Source organism: Pelodiscus sinensis, chromosome 1, assembly GCF_052426305.1.
Source record: "Pelodiscus sinensis isolate ZL-2025 chromosome 1, ASM5242630v1, whole genome shotgun sequence".
NCBI classification, from domain to species: Eukaryota; Metazoa; Chordata; order Testudines; family Trionychidae; genus Pelodiscus; species Pelodiscus sinensis.
The window spans coordinates 47,716,148-47,735,506 of NC_143052.1; the positions used below are offsets into that span (position 1 = coordinate 47,716,148).

Below are 19,359 nucleotides of genomic sequence, written 5' to 3' on the forward strand. Positions count from 1 at the left end.
ATATCTGATCCAGGTACACAATCTCACATAAAAATATGGGTCTTTCAACAGCATTTTCGGTAAAACAATCACCCTGGTGGGTAACTACAGTTTTCTGATAGTTCACTCTTCCTGACAAATTCTGCCCTTTGGAAGATGTACTTGCCTATGTGCAAACATGATGTGGCTGTCAGTACAGAACAGGGGCAACTTATTTTGTTTGGTATGAAATCCTTGCTTTCATGAAGATCCAAGTAGGCAAATCTGGCTGTAAGCAGATTTTTTTGTCCACCCCTTTGACTATCCTGATGTATTGCTTCTTCATTTGTGTTCTTTCCACGTGTCTGGTTCTTGCATTGAAATAGAAAGCAGTTTTTGTACACTTTTCCACTCTTATACTAAAGTTATCCATTTTACATACTGGGATACTAAAGTGAATGACATGGGTCATAAAATGAAAGGGGGGAAACAAATCACAATAAGCAACCAAGGGAAAATACAGAGATGATCAAAATGTTATAATAGTAATTATAAATTATTCTGGTGAAGGGCATTTCCTGGGATTGAGTCATTGGTTACTGGTTTTAACTATACCAGGATATGTCTACACTACAGCGCTAATTCAAACTAAGTTAGTTTGAATTAGTTAATTCGAACTAAGCTAATTCGAACTAACGGATCCAGACTAAAAAACTAGTTCGAATTAGCGTTTTGCTAATTCGAACTAGCATGTCCACATTAACTGGACCCTGAACCGGGGTTAAGGATGGCCAGAAGCAGTGCCGGCAGGGCATCAGATGAGGACTTAGAGTGTGGAGCTGCTGTCTCAGGCTAGCCAAGGGCTGTGCTTAAAGGGACCCGACCCCCTCCCTGGACAGACAGTTCTCAGGGGCGCCCCGCTTGCAAAGCAGTCCTGGCTTGGATTGCCCTGAGTGCCCACACTGGGCACATCACAGCACTCGGCCATCAGACCGGCTGCACTTGCCGCAGGCTGCCATCTGGAGAGAGGGGGCTATTGGGGGGCTGCAAGAGAGCTTCCACCCCCAGAAGCCCGCAGAGCCAGCCCAGTCCTCCTCATCGGGGGCTCGTACCCCATTTCTCCCTCACCTCCTTCCACTTACCCTTCCCTAGCCCCCCTTCCTGATGTACAAAATAAAGAAAACGTGTGGTCAAAAATGGATTCTGTCTTTATTGAACAAAACTGGGGGAGACTGGGAAAAGGAGGTGGGAGAGGGGAAGAGAGAGTCTGGGAGAGGGGAGGGCAACTAAAATGATCAGAGGTTTGGAACAGGTCCCATATGAAGAGAGGCTAAAGAGACTGGGACTTTTCAGTTTAGAAAAGAGGAGACTGAGGGGGGATAGGATAGAGGTCTATAAAAGTATGAGTGGGGTGGAGAGGGTGCATCAAGAAAAGTTCTTCATTAGTTCCCATAATAGAAGGCCTAGAGGACACCAAAGGAAAGGAATGGGTAGCAGGCTTCAAACTAGTAACAGAAACTTGTTCTTCACAAAGCAAAGAGTCAACCTGTGGAAATCCTTGCTGCAGGAGGCTGTGAAGGCTAGAACTAGAACAGAGTTTAAAGAGAAGTGAGATAAAGTGATGGAGGTTGGGTCCATGGAGTGGTATTAGCCAGGGGGTAGGAGTGGTGTCCCTGCCCAAAGTTTGTGGAAGGCTGGAGAGGGATGGCACGAGACAAATGGCTTGGTCACTGTCTTCGGTCCATCCCCTCCAGGGTCCCTAGTGTTGGCCGCTGTTGGCAGACAGGCTACTGGGCTAGATGGACCTTTGGTCTGACCCAGTACGGCCATTGTAAGCACAGGGCTCACCTGCTCCTGGGTGGCCAGGCTGGCAGCTCTCCTGCCCTAGACGGCCACTTTCCTGTGCCTAGTGTGGAGGTCATGGACGAGGTCCACAATGTCCGCACTAGACCAGGTGGGTGCCCGCCTCTTGCGGTCCCGGGCAAGCTCCCGGGAGCCGCCAGCCTGGTCCCGGGAAGAGGGGGAGGGCTGGGGGGCATCAGGTGGCTGGCTCGAGCCGTGCCAGGTGCTGGGTCTGCTAGCTGGGTGCTGGCAGGCTTGCACCTGGCCCGGGCACCGTAGCCAGCCCGTGCCCCTTTAAGGAGTCCGGGGCGGGGAGGGGGGCAATAGAGTTTCCCTGGTGTTGGCCAGAGTGGCCACCAGGGAAAGCTGGGGAGGGCTAGCTCCCACTGGTTCGAATTAAGGGGCTACACACCCCTTAATTCGAACTAGTAAGTTCGAACTAGGCTTAGTCCTCGTACAATGAGGTTTACCTAGTTCGAACTAAGTTCGAACTAGCGGAGCGCTAGTGTAGCGCCTATCAAAGTTAATTCGAACTAACGTCCGTTAGTTCGAATTAACTTTGTAGTGTAGACATACCCCCAGAGCCAATAACTCTTCCTAGCCAGTTATTAATTCCTTAAAAATGTCCTGCACATAGATGGTTATTGCTCACACAATATTATTGGAACATGAATACAATATAAAGGATACAATCTATGTACATAGCAACATATTAAGGTGCAACTTATTTACATGCCCATGTGGTGCCATCGACTTGTATCACAATCCTAAAGTCCTCCAAGATTCAGGGCATATTCGCAGAATGGCCAAGCGATTTCATTCTTTTCCCCTGAGAGTTCACAATTGCTTTTTCTGTCCCAAAACTGCCTGAGGTCTGTGTCCTCACCCATCTGAGGAGAGTTAGTCTGCGTCTACACTAAGAAGGTTCGGCTGTTAACACATGCAAAAGCGTGAGAAACCGGTCAAACCAGGTTTTCTGCCTTCCATTGTCAACATTTTGGGTACATCTATACTGCAGGGTTTCCAGAGAACGCGTTTGCTCTTCCACTTTTTTTTGTGGAAGAACAAATACGCTCTTTCAGGGAGCCCTGTATAGCTCATTCTATGAGGAATAAGGGCTCCTTCGAAAGAGCAGGCTTTTCCGACATTTGGCCCCGTCTAGACGGGGCCAAATGGCAGAAAAGCCACTTCCAGAAAAGCAATCGGAAAAAGCTATGTAAATTGCGGAGTGCAATTTGAGTAGCTTTTTCCAAAAAAAAAGGCTATAGTGTAAACCTCATCTTCATGGCACATTGCTACCACCAGTTGACAGACAGATCAAAGCAATGTGGATAAGCATCCCACAGTGCAATGTTATGGGAAGGCACAGCTGATTCCTTAGCATGGAGCGCTCACAAAGGGAATCCCAACAAGCTCAGGTATGTCAAAGCAGCACAGTAGTCTCTTCAGTCCTCCCCTTGCAGCATCAGTCTGCCTGCTGCTGTGTTCCTAGCAGGGCAGAACAGGAGCATTCCAATGATTTTCTCTTTGTTTGTTTCCCAAACGGAGCAGCTCATTCATCTGTCAGATACTTACCAGAGCTTTGAAAGGGAAGGAGCACATGCCAGTGGGGCAGCTGAAATCACAAAATACTGAGCATAGCCATCAGGGCAAGCACTGTGGGACACTGGCAGAAGCTAGTTTTCTCGACAAAACAAACAGCAGAGTCCACACTGTCTCTGTCAACAATGATGGGGGGGGGGGGGAGAGAGCGGGAGACAAAAATGACTCATGAGGCTGGAAGCTTTACATCACCAAAACTGGATGTTTTCCCAACAAAAATCACATTGCACTGTAAACGCTGTCACTGTTTTGGCACCAAAAGGCAGAGTATGAAGACACAAAGTCAGATATTTTCAGTAGGTTGCTGCTACCCTCCTTTATAGAACATCTCATCTAGACCAGACACTACGATCGAGTGCCTCCACGGTATAGGTGAAACTGGTGTATAGATAAGATGAAGCTGATTAACCATGTTGAGTTTTAAAGACTAAGGTGATAATGGTAAGCTGGGGGAAGCAGTCAGAGGAAATAGAGAAGCAGTCTTTCTGCTTATCTCACGAACTCTAGGACCAAAAAGGTCTCCAAACCCAGGCATATTTAGGCTGTGACCTAAATAACAAGTCTGAATGAATCTGAGATTAAGTGAAAATCATTTTACTAATGACCTTAGAACTGATCGAACATTTTAGTCTTTTAAGATATCTATAGTTGACTGGAAAAATGCTAACAATCATATCCTGTCAGAGTACAGGCAGTCCACGGGTTACATGGATCCGACTTACATCGGATCCCTACTTACAAACAGGGTGAGGCAACCCCACACTAGCTGCTTCCCCCCAGCAGACCAGGGAGACGCGAAGCTAACGCTCCCCCCAGCAGACCAGGGAGACGCGGAGCGGCTTTTCTCAGTAGACACCTCAGCTTGAGAATAAAGGACTGAGGGAAGTGACGTGTGGGAGAATAAAACTGAGCTCTGGAGAAATGTTTGGCTAGAGTTTCCCCTACAATATGTACCAGTTCTGACTTACATACAAATTCAACTTAAGAACAAACCTACAGTCCCTATCTTGTACGTAACCCGGGGACTGCCTGTATGTGGATTTATGGATATAAAAAAGATTTGTGAAATTGAGTAGGTTTTTGCCAATTTTTGGTGAGGGGAGAAAGAAAACCAGGAAAAAGAGTTCTGGTCATGGGGAAGCATCCCATTTTGACATTTTAAAAAAATATTAAATATTTCAATTTTTCATTTGGAAATATTATGTTTTTAATATTTTAAAATTCTATATAATACAAAATAAAGTTGAAATTAAAAAAGCATTTTGTTGAAACAAAACCTTTTTATTGCTTCAACATAATTCTCTGCTTCCAGAATTTCCCTTCAGAAAACCAATTTTTCACTTTTTTTATTCAAAACAAAGTGAAATGCTGAATTTGATAAATCCTTCACAAAAACAAATTACCATCTTCTGTGCAATGTTGATTGGTAGTATACATCCATCATATATTACCAAAATTAATAATTTGAAGTCCGGATTATGGATATCAGAGTGTAGCAATTCAAATCGGTAACTGATAAACTCATGCTTTATCGATCACGCAAATGGCACACCCAGCTCCTGATCTGGCTCCAGGGCAGTTTTCCATTGCTCCATGCAGGGCAGCAGTTGGCTCCCCAGAAACAGGGTGGCAGGCGATGATCAGAAGCCAACTTAAAAGCCAACTCCCAGTGTGCACCGGCTCCCAGGGAGCTGACTCCCAACACATGTATAACCAGGTTACTGCTGAAATTTTCATGGTTAATCAATTATAGGCATTTTAACATTACTGGTCTGGATAGATTCCCAGTAGCTTTTGGATGATCAAGTAGGTACATTTTCTCCACATCTGTGTTTAGGTTCAAAATTTATGACCTTTTCTTTTGAATGCTACCTTCCCTTTCTCACAAGATTAGATTATTACAATATACTCTAGTCAGAGCTGCACACCTTACTCAGTTTACAAAAGAACATAAGAACGGCCGTACTGGGTCAGACCAAAGGTCCATCTAGCCCAGTAGCCTGTCTGCCGACAGTGGCCAGCACCAAGTGCCCCAGAGAGGGTGGACCAAAGACAACGATCAGCGATTTGTCTCCTGCCATCCTTCTCCAGCCTCTGACAAACAGAGGCCAGGGACACCACTTCTATCCTCTGGCTAATAGCCTTTTATGGACCTAACCTCCATGAAATTATCTAGCTTCTCTTTAAACTCTGTTATAGTCCTAGCCTTCACAGCCTCCTCTGGCAAGGAGTTCCACAGGTTGACTACATGCTGTGTGAAGAAGAACTTTCTTTTATTAATTTTAAACCTGCTACCCATTAATTTCATTTGGTGTCCTCTAGTTCTTCTATTATGTGGCCCTCTCCACACCACTCATGATTTTATATACCTCTATCATATCCCCTCTCAGTCTCCTCTTTTCTAAACTGAAAAGTCCCAGTCGTTCTAACCTCTCTTCATATGGGACCCGTTCCAAACCCCTAAACATTTTAGTTGCCCTTTTCTGAACCCTTTCCAAGGCCAAAATATCTTTTTTGAGGTGAGGAGACCACATCTGTACAATTCAGTTCAGTTTAGCAATTGAACTGCTGCTGGTCCATTTGTTAAGTGAATAATTCACTGTGAGCATAGCCTATGTGCTTACTAATCTATTTTGCAGGAATTTACAGTATTGGTAATAACTTATAAATCACTAAATTGCCTGGGACCAAGCCCTCCCCTGTGTAACACTGTTACTTCAGTGGAGATGAATTATCTGGAGCGAACTTGGTTCTTTTTGGAAGAATTTTCTGGAGGGGCCATCAACTACAGAATTCTTTCCCACTCTTATTGTGAAAGTCCCCCAAAGTGCTGATTTCAGGCCCTAATTAAAACTGCATTTGTTTGCTGCAGAGTTTTGGAATACTGAATCAGAGTGCAGGGTGGATTTATTTTCATGCTAACTGGACGGGTTTTTGGTGGATAGGAGCTACTATCATTTTACTTATGCTTCTCCCTCCTCCCTTTTGGATCAGTTTAAAGTTCCTGAGTGCCAGCACTTGGGATAGGTGTCTATTAAATAGTAAAATTTAAATAATCAAAATATTTGCTCCTGATACTGCTTGAGCTGCGAAGAAACACTTGAAGCCAGATAGTTTAATTGAACAGATATCCGAGAAGGCTAAAATGCACAACTGATAGTCCTTAAAAAAAAGCTGTAGTCCTCTAGCACCCCAAAGATTAACAAAAATATATAATAAGTATCATGAGCTTTCATAGGCAAAACCAAAAAATATTTATTAGTCCCTAGTTGCTACAGGACTACTTGCTTTTTTACAGTTACAGACTAACATGGCTACCACTCTGAGACTATAGTCTTAAGATAAGGCTCCTTTGTAAAATGATCTTCACTTTATTTCACACTTGCTCGGGCTTACTTTTCAGGTCAAAACATGTCAGGCTTTGGAGACCTTTATGCAAGATAAGCAAAAACGCTGCTTCCTGACTTCAGATCATGCATTTTTCTAACAAGGATGACATAAAGATAAGTTAGGTCATAATAGCAAAGTGCTATGAAAATATAACTAAGTTACTTACAAATAAAAATTAAAGAGTACCGTTGGATCTTATGGCAGAGATTTCTATACAAAAGCATAATTTCTATACAAAAATATTGCATGTACAATCAATTAAAAAAATCTTCAACATCAAGGTCTTGATTTTATCCAGCCCCACACTCAACAGGCAGGCCTTGCAGTATTAGTGAAGGTCTAATGAACTCTCTCCCTGCTGAACTAAACATTCCAGAGTTGAGAGCTTTCCACCAAGAACAAAAAAGTAGGGGTGAGTCTCAGATAAATAAAATAAGCATGCTAGCACAGATTGCTAGCTTGTATTCCACAAGCTAAGCTTTCTTAAAATAAGCCTGCACTTCCACTAAAAAGAATAATAAAAAGGTTTTTATTAACTTGAAAGCAAAATCCTAATGAAGTCACGGTTAGAGACAAAGCTCCCTTTAAGTTATGTCTTCTCTTAAAATGCTATAGCAACATAGCTTCAGTGTTGCAGCTGCACTGTCATACTGCTTGGCTACGTCTACACTGGCCCCTTCTTCGGAAGGGGCATGCTAATTTTGAACTTGGGAATAGGGAAATCCGCGGGGGATTTAAATATCCGCCGCGGGATTTAAATAACCATGGCCGCCGCTTTTTTTCCAGCTTGGGGAAAAGCCGGAAAAAAGCGTCTAGACTGGCGCGATCCTCCGGAATAAAGCCCTTTTCCGGAGTATCTCTTATTCCTACTTTGAAGGAGAAAAAGCGGTAAAAAAGCCAGAAAAAAAGCGGCGGCCATGTTTATTTAAATCCCGCGGGGGATATTTAAATCTCCCATGGATTTCCCTATTCCCAAGTTCAAAATTAGCATGCCCCTTCCGAAGAAGGGTCCAGTGTAGACGTAGCCCTTCAGTGTAGACCACTGATGGGCAACCTACAATCTGTGGACCCTCTGTGTGCCCCTTTGCTCCATGTGCCTCTTGTGCACTGAGGCACTGGAGACCCACACTTCCTACTACTCCCCCTTCCTCCCAGCACTTGTGTAGTGCCATGAATGGCTGATTTATGCTCTGTCCCCCGCATCTCCTCCTCCCTCCCAGAACTTGAACACTGCAAATTGGTTTTTCATGCTCTGAGAGGTATTTGTGGGAGGGAGGCAGACAAGGAGTCTATAAGCTGCAGGAAGAACCTCAGTGGGCCACAGGCCTCAGGTTGTCCTCCTGTGGCCCACTGAGATGAAGGAGGGCCACTCATGCAGACCACTCACCAGTGCTGGTTGTCCATTGCTGGGGTATACACTCACTACAGTGTTGAGATGGGTTTGCCCACCTATGTAGTTAATCCATCTCCCTGAGAATCTGTATTTAGGTTGATGGAAGAATTCTAGCACTATCTGCACCCGAGGTTAGTTCGGCACAACTACTACTTTCTTGGTGTGTGGATTTTCACACTCATGAGTGATGTGGCTCTGTGGATTTAAGTTTTCAAAATAGACTACTTCAAGTCTTCAACTTGACCTGCTAACTTGAAAGTAAAATAAAGTGATAATTATACCCTATCAGAGGCTTATTTGGTATGTGTGTGTCACTTAGAACTTGATCCTGCAATATTTACTCCTGTGAGTAATGCTTACTCAAATAATTAACACCACTGAATTCAATGCTTTAATTGCAGCCCCTGGCAACAGTGATTATTGAACTCTGTCATGTAACAAGAGTTTTAAATTTTGAATCCCTGACCCAGATAACATAACTGAGGTTAGGAAGTCAAGCTGAAGTTTCTTGCCTGCACTCCTGTGTATCAGACCTTTATCCCAAGTTGGACTGCTTGTGTGACTAAGAATTACTCAATAGGATAAGGGGTCACAATTTTAACTTGCACAGGATACAGCTTCCGGGAGCAGGGCAGGTCCAAGTTTAGCTGAGTTAGGACTTCAGAACTGGGCCCTTAAACATCCAAACAGACAGAAGAACTTTTAAGATAACATCTCAATAGCTTCAGAGGTGTAGCTGAGTTAGTCTAAAACAAATGCTCTGGTAGCACTTTAAAGACTAACAAAACATGTAGATGGTATCATGAGCTTTCGTGGGCACAGCCCACTTCTTCAGATAGAACTTCCGAAGAAGTGGGCTGTGCCCTCGAAAGCTCATACCATCATCTGCATGTTTTGTTAGTCTTTAAAGTGCTACCAAAATCTCAATATTTCATAATTTAAAATGGGCAAGACTTGATACATGACAAACAATGAGAAGTGCAGGGTATAAGTCAAAAGGATGACAGGCCATAGAAGAATAAATCTTTAAAAATCTTACATATTGTTTAATGAAAAAAGTAATTATTCTCTAAAGAATGGAGGTGAAAGGCTACATTCCCTAGTAACATTAATTAATGACACGGGGATCATCTTTTCAAATAGCTTTGAATTCCCTATAAATACATTGGCCAGAATTTGACTGATTGGCTTTTAGCCCCATTAATAATATGCATGTATTTCTTAGTCAATAACTTATATTCAGAATTGAATTTGAAAAATGCTGAAGGCACCAATAATCTGGTAGAGAAATGGATCTCTTATTTTTCAGCTATCTTTGGGTATGTCTACACTACCACCCTAGTTCGAACTAGGGTGGTTAATGTAGGCAACCGGAGTTGCAAATGAAGCCCGGGATTTGAATTTCCCGGGCTTCATTTGCATGTTGCCGGGCACCACCATTTTTAAATGTCCGCTAGTTCGGACTCCGAGGAGTAACGGTAGTTCGGAATAGGAAGCCTAATCCGAACTACCTAGTTCGTGCCGCATGTAGCCGCGGGCACGGAGTCTGAACTAGCAGACATTTAAAAATGGCGGCGCCCAGCAAGATGCAAATGAAGCCCGGGAAATTCAAATCCCGGGCTTCATTTGCAACTCCAGTTGCCTACATTAACCACCCTAGTTCGAACTAGGGTGGTAGTGTAGTCATACCCTCACTCTTCAGTCTTATTTCCTGAAAGAGGTTTTGTACTGTAAAAACAATTCACTTGTTGTACAGGTTGGACCTTCCTTGTCTGGCACCCTCAGGACCTGACCTGTGTTGAAGGAGGGAATTTGTGGGATACGAGGAGGCCCCCTGCCACTGGCCTCCCAGCATGCTCCCCGTCCCTGTAGTTGGCTTTGCTGCGGCCCCACTGTCACTGAGCTCCAGCCTGCAGGGCTTGGACTTGGATTCCAATATGCTGGGGCTCCCCAGGACGGAGCTCCCCAGCTGCTGCTGCCCCACCCAACCAGGGATCCCCAGAGAGAGGGGGGAAAGGCGGGGCACAGTTCAGCTGGGCTCCGTGGAGCGCTGGCAGCTCAGATGGGCTGCAGGGGTGGGGGAAGTCAGGAAGACCGCTGGGGGGCAAGGCAGGGGATGGAGGCCAGCAGCAGGGCACGGGGGGGGAGAGGGTAAGGAGAGGTCATAAATGATCTCCCTTGGCTTGGCAAAATCCCTCATCCAGGACTAGTCAGGTCCCTAGGATGCTAGACCAGGGAGGTCCAACCTGTATGGTTTTCAGGAAAAAAAAATGCTAAGAACTTAAAGATTTTAAACAAAAGATTTACAGGATAGTATATGTAGTATTTAAAATTAAAATCAATTAAGAAGTTGCCAGGAAACCTGAATGCTAGTCCAGTAATTCATTTATCATTTTCAATAACATTCAACAGTGGTAATTAATCACCTTATGACATATATTCAAGTACTGTTACCTTTCATTGTCTTTAATTAAATGCTACTTCTAGTTTTTAATCATACTTTCTCTACACTGATTCATAAAAACGGATTTTTGGGAGGTGGGAGATACAAGTAATCTATAAATATATATGGTGTGTTTTTCGAAACAGTGATTCTAGTTCTACTTTATATAATTATCAAGTCTTAAAGTGATAGGAGGAAATTCTGCTCTCATCTACACCAACATGTATCTGGAATAAACTGATGTCTTTGGAGTTTCTCCAAACTTACACCAGTTTGAGTGCAAAAATGTATTCCACTACAAATACAGAATTTTAGTACTCTTACGGAAAAATCTACAAATAGAACAAGCTACACACTTCACATTCAAAAGGGCAAATTTAGACAGACTTTTCCATGGTTTCACCTTAAAAATAAGGGCTAGTATCCACTGTAAAAATAAGAGTCAGTATCAAAGTTTTGATCTTGATTAATCTCCAAGTATTCCAGCACTTAGGGCTTGTCCTGTACAATTCGGGAGATATGGTCATCCTAACTAACAGGTTGTTGTTATTACTGACCATTTATTAGATCCACAAAGAAAATGTTTGTTTCTATAAACTTTTCTTTGAGAAAACCATCATTTCCCATGGCAGCTTCCATTTTGATAACGACAAAAAGAATAACTTTTTTTTATTATCAGAGAAATATTTCAAATGAAACAATTCACTCAGCTCTTCTACTTCTAATGCAGGGTTTCAGCCCCATTGTCCTAGATACTGTACAAACACAGACTGAGCATTGAGGTGAAATCTAGAGTCCATTAAAGGCAATGGCAAAACTCACATTTACTTCAACAAAACTAGATTCCACCCATTAAATCCTATGCCACAAAAGTTACAATTTTAGGGTCAGATTGTGCCTGGCTCCTAGCATAGCCATCATACGGCAGTAAGCAGAAGTACGTCAATATGGCCATATTTCAGAACTCTGCACCGTGGATTTGGGCATTAAAGGGGAAAAGAGCAAGGACTATTCCTTTTCTACTTTCAACTCTAAGGGTACGTCTAAACTACATGGCTCTGTCGATGGAGCCATGTAGATTTGGTTTTTTGGCAAATGCAAATGAAGCCGCGATTTAAATGATCGTGGCTTCATTTAAATTTACATGGCTGCCGCGCTGAGCCAACAAACAGCTGATCAGCTGTTTGTCCACTCAGCGCGCTAGTCTGGACACTCCCCTGCCAACATCAAAGCCCTTTGTCGGCAGCTCCAGTAAACCTCATCCCACGAGGAAAAACGGGGCTGCCGACAAAGGGCTTTGATGTCGGCAGGGGAGCATCCAGACTAGCGCGCTGAGCGGACAAACAGCTGATCAGCTGTTTGTCAGCTCAGCGCGGCAGCCATGTAAATTTAAATGAAGCCGCGATCATTTAAATCGCGGCTTCATTTGCCTTTGCCTATCTGTCTAATCTACATGGCTCCATCGATGGAGCCATGTAGTCTAGACACAGCCTAATAGGCCACTCTTCCTCAAAGCCAGCAGAACTGAGAAGAGAAGGCACATACAGCTAGTAAAAGACTACAGTAAATGGCTTCTCTATATGAGCAAAGTGGTGGGAGTCAAGGACAAATTGTGACTCTACACTTGGCCTTTTTGAACCTCAACAGATTTCTTTTTGGCCGAATCCTCTAATCTGTCTAGGTCACTCTGGACACTATCCCTGCCCTCCAGCATATCTACCTCTCCCCCTAGCTTAGTGTTATCCGCAAACTTGCTGAGGGTGCAATCCATCCCCTCATCCAGGTCCCTAAAAAAAGATATTGAACAAAACCGGCCCTAGAACTGACCCTTGGGGCACTCTGCTAGAAACCGACCGACAACCTGACATCAAGCCATTAATCACTACCCATTGGGCCTGACAGTCTAGCCAGCTTTCTATCCATCTTACAGTCCATTTATCCAATCCACATTCCCTTAACTTGCTGGCAAGAATATTGCCCAGGACTATTTTTTAATTTTGGTTCTATGCTGCCCAGCAATACCCACTCCTGCATTGTTGTCCCATTTCCATCCGCAAAAACATTAGCTCCTGCAAAAGAAGCTAATTCCCCACACGTGGAATTCAGACACAATTTTTACCTCTAAAAAGTATCAAACAAATCTTCCTTAAACCACATGAAGTATCTTGAACCCTGTTACAATAAATATCAAATCTCCTTCTATCCCTTGTTTAAATTTAAGTATTAAAATCTCTATCATTTAAAAAAAATCCTGTTTTCTATTTATGATAAACTGACAATAGATTTAATGTTTTCCCAGAAATTACCTCAATCTGGGAAGTTTTTTTGCCCACGCAGTTCCCTCACAATATTCACAATGAAATGTATTTTACCTGCTCCTGCTATTAGGGCAGTAGGGGAAGGGAGGCATATCCTAGCCCTGCTGCTGGCCTCTACTCCGGTCCCAGCTATGCACAGTATGGGTATGTCTACACTGCATTCGTCTTTCGAGAGAGGAATGCAAATACAGACAAACGAAATTGCAAATGATGTGTGGATTTGAATTTCCAATGTTTCATTTGCATAATCGTGTCTGACCGCTATTTCGAAATACCCTAGAAGGGGTTTCTTTCAAAATAACCACATCTACATGGCATTTTTTCCTCTTGAAATAGGGTATTTTGAAATAGCGGTCAGATGCGATTATTCAAATGAAGTGCGGGAAATTCAAATCCGCGCTTCATTTGCAGTTTTGTTTGTCTGCATTTGCATTCCTCTCTTAAAAGAGGAATACAGTGTACACATACCCTGTGGTTCATGAACCACTTTGGACAACACGACCATTAATTTTTATAAACAGTCATGGTCCACAGGGAGCACAGAACTCATCAGGCTTGGTCCTCTCACTGCCAGATAGTTGTTTCATATGAACTTTGTTTGAAGGAAACCAAATGCCCATAAAATGTATTTATTAATACAAATAAATATAATATATATACAAGAAGTGAAAAGTTTCAAGTGACTTTCTAGTCACAACCAAATTTATGGTTACAATTTTTTTTTTAACAATTACAAATTTGGCAACCATAGCTCCAGTGAAACATTGGGAGGGACACACTATGGATCATTAGTATTACCTAAACCTGTATAGATTTACACCTGTGCAACGTCTGAGCTCAGTCAAGTTGCTGGAGTGTAATCAAGGGCAAAATTTGGCTTCTATGCTTTGTCATCAGCTCCAATGCAAAGTACAGATATAGGTTGAAGCTCTCTAACCTGGCACTCAATGGTCCAGCAACATCTGCGGTCTAACATGATTTTAGTTAGCCAGATATGCACTTGTGTGTGTAGTCAAGTTTCCAGCAGTCCCATAAAATTTGTTTATAGCCAGCAGTCCTGGCTGTCAGTCTCCTGTAATGTTATTTAACTCTAATTTACCCTAAATGTCTTCTCAGAGCCCAGTAAGCAGTGGGAGTGTTGGTAATGCTGCTAGACAATATTGACCTCCCTTGGTTTGGCAAATTCTCTGGTTCAGCACCAAGTCAAGTCCCCAGGGTGCTGGACTAGAAAGATTAAATTTGTAATTTGCAAAAATAAGTATTATATCCTGTCCAAAAAGTAAGCTCATGGGAAAGCTTGCAATAAGCATTTTGGATTATGAAGAAAAGTTTGGTTAACACAAAAGGGAAGATTTTGTTCCAGCAAACACACACAAACAGGAAACCTCTCCACAATAAGGTGTTTTTCTTCACACAATAGAATTTAAAGATGTATCATCAAAGTTTAAAATAAAAATGGCTATTGCTAAGCAAGTTCATCCTTTCTAGTAGATTATGAGTGAGTGTAGAAGAATTACAGTACATTTCAAAATCTGTTAGAATTTGCATGGATGGCACACAAATACAAACAAATGTAACCTGTCTTAGTCTATGCATGATTTTTAATCAGTAAGCATGTCAAGCTTGGGGGAGGAGGAAAAAATCAATTTTCAGAAGGCAAATGGTAACAACTGCAGATTTAATCAAATTGCATCTGCAATCCTTTACTATTCTTGATATTTTTGAAATGAAGTAGCTTTGTGGTAAAAATGAATTTCAATAAATGTCATTTATTTAGCTGTATGCCTTTTTTAAATTTATCAAGCTAGATCACAGATCCTTAGCACAAATTATGCTAGGACATATCAAAAGGAGTTGGATGCTGTTTAGTAGGATAGGCATAAAAATGGAAGAGCTATTGTAAAGATATGAATCCCTATTTGTACCTTACCATATCATACAGGAAGAAAAATTATACAGAAATAGTTCATAAGACAAGAATTGCAGCTGTGGCACACACAACAAAACACTGCTGGGAATCAAATACCACAGTGAAAGGCACGGTATAAGAACCTAAAAGACCAGTAATTCTTTGAAGGTACAGCATTTACGTATTTTTCATTTCACAAGAGGTTTCATCTGAATTTGATGAATTCCAGGATTGCCTCCTCTAAAAAAAAATCTATTTAATGTTGACTTCCCTAGGAGTAGAAGAAGAAGCTGTATCATACAGCTGTAAAACACAAGCTTCAAAGGTTTTCTCTAGAAAATTTTCTACAAATATTATGTATCAGTATGTTATGAAAACCATTGTTTGTGAAATCTAGCAAAATCCTACACTGAGTGCCCCAAATTCTCTTATCTCAGTTCCATATCTCAACTCAAATATTGGTACAAATAGTACCCAGTTCATTCAAAGACCACTGGAGTCACCAGGACATACTATAATGATTTATATCAGGCTCTATTTCAGGGGTGGGCAATAATTTTAGAAGGGGGACCACTTCCACAAATTTTTGAAGTGGCCCCGAGCCACCCCAGAATAGGTAGGGCTTTGCAGAAGGCATGGGGACAGAAAACTTCCCATGCTCCCCTGCCCACAGACCCTGATTAGCCTGGGGATGTGGGGGGGCATGAAGTTTTAAACCTCCCCCTCACCCTACATGTGCATGGAGAGAACCACCAGCTGTTCTGAACAGCTGACAGTTCCCTCTAGGTGCAACCCATCCCTGGCAGCGGGAGGGGACTTTGCACACTCCTTCCCTCCCACCGCCTCAGGGCCAGTCAGGGCCTGGGGGTAGAGGAGTGGCAGGGCAGCCATGGGCCGAATCAACCAGGTTGGCAGGCCAGATCCAGCCCACGCTGGCTCTTTTGCCCACCCCTGCTCTTTCTGATCACATCAGGTGGCATAACAATAGCATAGTATAGTTTAAAAACAAAACAAAGCAAGAAATAGCCTTGGAGTCCTTGGGCAATATTTATTCTTAAATCAATACCTTTTCCGTCACAGGCATTACACCCTAGATGAATCTGGTCTAATAATTTTATCTTTTTTAATTTAAAAAAAATTAAATTACATGAAAAATGCTCTACCTTCCTGTACAACATAACAGTATTCCTGAAGGCAAATAGCTTGGCAATTTGGGAGATTTGTTAATGTGCTAAAGGAAACAAGCTAGCACACATACCATGTGTATGAATGCCTTTAGAAATTAGATTGCAACACTGATTTGATTTTCTAAAAGGTATTTGAAACAAAGAAAGCAATACAAGGTTAGTGATTCTAAGAATAATGAGAATTTGTGGGATTTCAAACAATTTTACATAAAACAGGCCCCATGTTCTGAGGAAAAAAGGTCACCTAATTATTCTTTTCTTTAAGGCCTTGTCTACACTGCATTTCCCCTGGGTGACAAAAATGATTTAAAAATGGTTTATGCTAACATGCTTGTGTCAGCTCCTGTGGATGCAGTATAGATTTGTTTAAAACCATTGCTAAAAAAATACAATCTTTAAAAGGAAAGCCCAACAAAACAAAACCCCGATGGTTTGGCTGCACAGTGGGGGATGGGGCAGGCAAGGAAGATCAACACTATACATTGTGACCAACTCATCTCCACAGTAGCACACTGCACAGGACTACAAGGGAGTGGAGAGCTTTGGAGGAAACTGGCTAGAGCCTGGCTAGTCTGCAAACTGGATTCAATGGCTGGATTTAAAGTCCATGAAGGGGATAATCATAGACTATGGCAATAAGAGAGAAGATACACAAGACGGAAGCTCAAGTGACCGGTAATGGACTATTAAACATTCTGTCTCTGCTTCAATGACAGCTGAAGTGGGGAAAACCTAGTCATGTGGGTTTCATGAACTAAAGCTAGCGGAGCTGGTTTGCAGACCCATATGTATTTGTTCAGAGTGTCAGGTGGCATATATCCCTGAGAATTCCAGGCTCTCTCTCCTTCCTGCCAACAGATCTTGGAACTGGAATCCTTAAGGCTCCTTGGAACCAGTGTTTTATGGCCTGGTCTTAGGATCCTCTGAGGATACAAAGTGACTGTTCTTTTATCTCCCCATTTTATCAATGGTATTATGAATATTATGTGCAGTACTGTTGCACCCAGATCTCCCTGGCAGGATCCTGCTGTGGTAGGCCAATACAAACATTTGAAGACCCTGCTTCTGTCCTAACATGCTACCTTACGTGAGAAGAATTAAAATAGGTGCCTAATACAAAGAGGTCCTTAGAGAGACCTCACAATTCTTTGTGTGAGCACTGCCCTGGGACCTGGGTTGTAGCCCCAATTTTTGAGGTTCCTTCTACTGCTGTGGATTACAGCTGTCCTGCTGCCAGATGCATGGCATTGTCTCCAGAATGTTTTTACCCTGATTTGGGGTCCAGCAAGCTGAAGAGACCATCCTTTTCCCTTCTGAGACAAGGAATGGGGAGCACCCGTCTGCAGGTCATAGAAGGATGGAGATAAACTATTCGACACCCCAATAGTACTGGACACAGCAGAAGTAGGTCATAATTTTCAGGGGACTTGCCTGGTCATGTGCAAAGGAGGAAGGTGTCTTAGAGACAGTAGGGAGGCAGATGTTAGGTACTTGTAGACTTGATGAGGGGAGGAACCAAAATTTGCTAACAATTCTTTGTTTAAGAACCTCTCAATGAATTTGTGCTAAGTTTTGGGTTTCTAGCTGGCTTATCCCCATTATTGTATTCCCATTGCACTATTGTAATCTGTAAGGCATAGTCTGGATCCAGAACACTTTTGTAAAGAAAGCAACCCTCTAATAAGTGGGTAAAGAGTGTAATGGAATGATAAGAAGTTCCGAAAAGCATTAAGACAAAGACACCAAACAAGACAAAACTTGCAACCCTCCAAAAATAGATTTTGATTTGAATTGTAAAGGGATTGTTTTAAACAACTAATTTGGTATAATACCTTTCTTCAAATTATCAGTTGTGTATTAAAATACCTGTATTTCAAATTATCTATGGCTACAGATTTAAAGAGATAACGGGTGCAAAGGACACTGCACTAGTAGTTATTTTCTCTGGTTATTTTGTTTTTAATGTCCGACTCTTGCAAAAGAGAAGCCCTGTAGTCTTTACTGGATAACAAGTGTAAATATTAGCTGCAAATATTTATGCAGCTTGTATAGAGAAGTGGGACATTTTGTACCTGGCCTAGGTATGGCTTTGTACCTTCTGAATTTGAAAAGTGATTTCCACCTATTTTCTGCTTGACAGCAATGCAAAAGGACACTTTGGATGAGATACATCAAAAGCAAATGAATTACCAGAATATACAAAAGTTTCCTAAGAAACCTGAAAAAACATCCATACATTGTAGCTTCTCAAAGTAAATCCTCTAGATTAGAAAGGCAACAAATCCCAAAGACCTGTATAGTTATTAAAGTGTTTGTAGTCTTTAAATATTACTCAACATTTTAGAGGGTGAGGATTAACTTTAGTACTTACACTTTTCTGGAACATACATAAATATTTATAAAGAGACCATTAATGTAATATTTACATGGGCACACTACTAAAGTTTCCTTACAGACTGTAAATTATTTCTAATTTTGGACAAATTTCATCTTTAAAATAAAATAAATTAAAATATTTCTTGCTGATTTATTGTAAGTACTCCAGATCTGTAAAGTATGTGATCTGCTGATTTGGAACACAGCGTATTTTTTTGTTTAAAAAAGCATTTAAATTGATGTAAGCTCGATTAACTACACAAGACTATCAATAGACAAATATTTTAAAAAAATTTCGAAGTTGAACATTTAAATTAAATTTTACAAAGCTTTCTGAATAAGCTGAAATCTTTGATTTCATGTGCATTTCTGAACCTCTTATGCCCCAAAGGCACAGCTAATGGTCATTTTGCTTATCTCAAATAGATAGACAATCACAAAGAGAAAGTATAATAGTTGACAAAAACAGTATACAAGATGCATTTTAATAGCAACATACGTACAGTAGGTGGCTTCTAGAGACCGAAACACAAGCCTAAATATTGTGTTATATACAATGTGATGCGTCTTACAACATATCTAGAGAGAATGTTTTTAAGTGTGGCGTTTTCTTTCTAATGCCATTTGGAACAATTAGCCTAATCAGCTTCTTCTAGGATATGAAAAAAATGAAAAAGAATGCAGATAATCATCTGATGAAAATTTAGAAGAACTTATATGATTCTGTCAAAATTAGACTCTGTGGCACTCCTCATACACAGCAGAGTTATCCCTGGTCATAGTAGCACTTCTCTCACCCAGGAAGTTTCCAGCTATGAAAGCAGGTATTGCTGTAAAGCACGATCGCAGAAAACACTTTCGAGCAGAGTTGATGTTTTCCTTAGTCGGAATCCCCCGGAACCCCTTAAGGGACTCCCAAGCCCTAGCCGTGTACATGCCTA

General features: G+C 41.8%; 1 protein-coding gene across 6 annotated transcripts in view; it reads right to left on the minus strand.

Moving 5' to 3' along the window:
• Window positions 1-19,359, minus strand: part of MET (MET proto-oncogene, receptor tyrosine kinase) — a 129,803-nt gene that overhangs the window by 109,316 nt on the left and 1,128 nt on the right. The window contains exon 1 of one of the 6 annotated variants that reach the window (XM_075929242.2): window positions 19,216-19,319. The exons of 4 other annotated variants lie outside the window; for them this stretch is intronic. Coding sequence is in view for 1 of the 2 variants with exons in the window: in XM_014573353.4 (XP_014428839.2) it covers window positions 3,376-3,402 (27 nt within the window). In the remaining variant the exon portion in view is untranslated. Of the gene's footprint in view, window positions 1-3,375; window positions 3,511-19,215; window positions 19,320-19,359 lie in introns of those variants that run through there. One more of the 6 variants, XM_014573353.4, reaches the window with a different exon arrangement.